The 2,321-nt window shown below is 40.6% G+C and overlaps 1 protein-coding gene across 1 annotated transcript; it reads right to left on the reverse strand.

Annotated features, from left to right (window-relative positions):
* Positions 1–657: 657 nt before the first annotated feature.
* On the reverse strand, positions 658–1,134 carry LOC145294190 (uncharacterized). The gene has a single exon (XM_080141300.1). It carries the CDS (start codon positions 1,132–1,134, stop codon positions 658–660), a length of 477 nt encoding a protein of 158 aa, XP_079997426.1.
* Between the last annotated feature and the right edge of the window lie 1,187 nt (positions 1,135–2,321).

Here is a 2,321-nt window from a genome sequence, read left to right on the forward strand (position 1 = left end):
CATAGTTTAAAATACTTCTTTATAATCTTATATTGTCCATCGGATCCGATGATGACGTTTTCGTTTTGCATCTCATCTATGAATACAGAGGTGGTTCTGCAGTCCTCAGCCCAGAGGCACAAAGTTTTGAATTGTGGGGATATCGGAAGTCAGTTGTTGTTCTCTGCTGAGGCTGCTTTGCGGTGTCTATCTCTGGCAGCAGTGTGTTTCTGGCATCGAGCCTCTTCAAAAGTGACAGCAGCTCTATAAACTGAGCCTCGCCATTTTAGTCTGTTCATAGCATTACCCTCAAGGTCTTTCGGTTTTATGTAGCACCACTGGAGATTGGCTTTGATTGTGTCCTTATACCGCAGTCTTGACCGACCTTGGTTTCGTTTGCCAGCCTGGAGCTTACCGTACATCGGGTGTCTCGGCATCCGACACTCTTCCATTCGAATCTTGTGCTCAACCCATTGAAGTTGGGTTTGATGATGGTGGTCTCTGTGCTGGTGGACTTTGCCTGGTCAAGGATCTTCGGATTGTAATGCGATCCACCTACTTAATTCTCAGGATGGAGCGAAAAGCTTGCATGTGGAAAAGCTCTAGTTTCTTGATATGCCTGCGATACAGTGTCCACGCCTTGCAACTATAGAAGAGGGAGGGAAGAACTACAGCATTTTAGGCCTTCAGTTTTGTAGATAGAGAGATGTTGTGTTCGTTAAGCACTCGATTGCGGAGTCTTCCCAGTGCTTGACTTGCCTTGCCAATTTTAATGTTAATTTCTCTGTCCAAAGAACCATCATAGCATATAGTGCTCCCTATATATTTTAAATTTTCCGCATTGACAAGTGTGTCGTCAATAGTGATGGTAGGGGAATGGGAGTATGGTGCAGGCTGGTAAAGCACCTCTGTCTTTCCAAGACTGGCTGTCAGACCGAAGAGCTTGGATGCCTCAGAGAAGCGGTCCAGCATCTGCTGCAAATCTTGTTCTGTGTAAGCCACTAGTGCACAGTCATCAGCAAAGAGAATCTCTTGGAGGTGAGTTTGAAGGATCATCGTCTTTGCTGTTAGTCGACGCAGGTCGAAGAGAGAGCCGTCCAAGCGGCAACTAATGTAGACCCCCTTCCCCAGATCTTGGACAGCATAGGACAGCATACTCACCAGTGGACAGCCCTGCTTTACGCCATTGCTGATCCGAAAAGCATCCGTCACATTGCCATATATATAATATGTCCTTCGCTATACTATTTGATTATAATAAACTTGTAAAATAAAAGTTATATATTTATTTTCTATAACAATGCTCTATTGTAATATTGAGCATGCTTTTATAGAATTAGAAAGAAAATAATTATTTTATAATAATTAGTATATATGTATGTGCATGCGGCATTTTAAGCCGTAACGTGAACGTGGCATCATGGAATGGAATTCATATGCAGTAGAAATCCAGGATACGGTCTTAATCCGTTCATACGAGTGTGTATATGTGCGTGTTTTCGTGATAGCATCAAGGAGCGTTTGGTGAATTTTCATTTTCCTGTTGACAATTAGGACTCTGATCGTGAGCGGTGGTTAGCTCTAGTATACAGGGGCGCGGAACACTTTGAAGCAGCCAAGATAGACCGGGCGAGGCTCAAGAGAGTATGTAGGAAACGCCAAACGTTACCACCCAATTATGGAGATCTATGGATCTGTGAAGTGTGTGGTCTAGCTCTGTTGTCCGAGACAGGTCTCTTTAATCACATGAAAGCGCACGAGGATACAAGTTCCGTTGCTATTGGTTTAATTTAAACCAGTGACCGTCATCAATGACATGTCTGCGTGAGGATATGCACGTCGCTGGACTAAAAAGTCATCTTCGGGCACATGGCCGTCAGTGATTGAGGGAATGGCACTCGTCTGACAAGACGTCGCAATCATCATGTGTGTGTAAGACGAATACCCGTCGGGGTTTGATTACGTTAAAAATCTCCGAACAGAATAACAGTACATCAGTTTTGCGTTCCTTTACGAAGAATAAAATCACGTTATAAAGAGGATACATCGCGAATCCTTATACTAGTTTTCATCAAAATTCATTGTATTATTTCTTTTTCTGGAAAGTGTCAAAAATTTTAAGGGTAAGCTTAATGGGATCTTAAGAAAGTGAGATTATTATTATTATTATTATTATTATTATTATTATTATTATTATTATTAATAATAATAATAATAATAATAATTTTATTATTATTATTAAGCTTAAAAATCTGTCTAATTATATTAAACAGTGCGGATAATCAAGAAATTAAAGCAAATAGTCTAAACATAAAGGTAATATACATATAAGCATACAGCAT

The sequence above is a fragment of the Euprymna scolopes genome, chromosome 15 (genome assembly GCF_053919585.1).
Source record: "Euprymna scolopes isolate OS-2025 chromosome 15, ASM5391958v1, whole genome shotgun sequence".
Classification (NCBI taxonomy): domain Eukaryota; kingdom Metazoa; phylum Mollusca; class Cephalopoda; order Sepiida; family Sepiolidae; genus Euprymna; species Euprymna scolopes.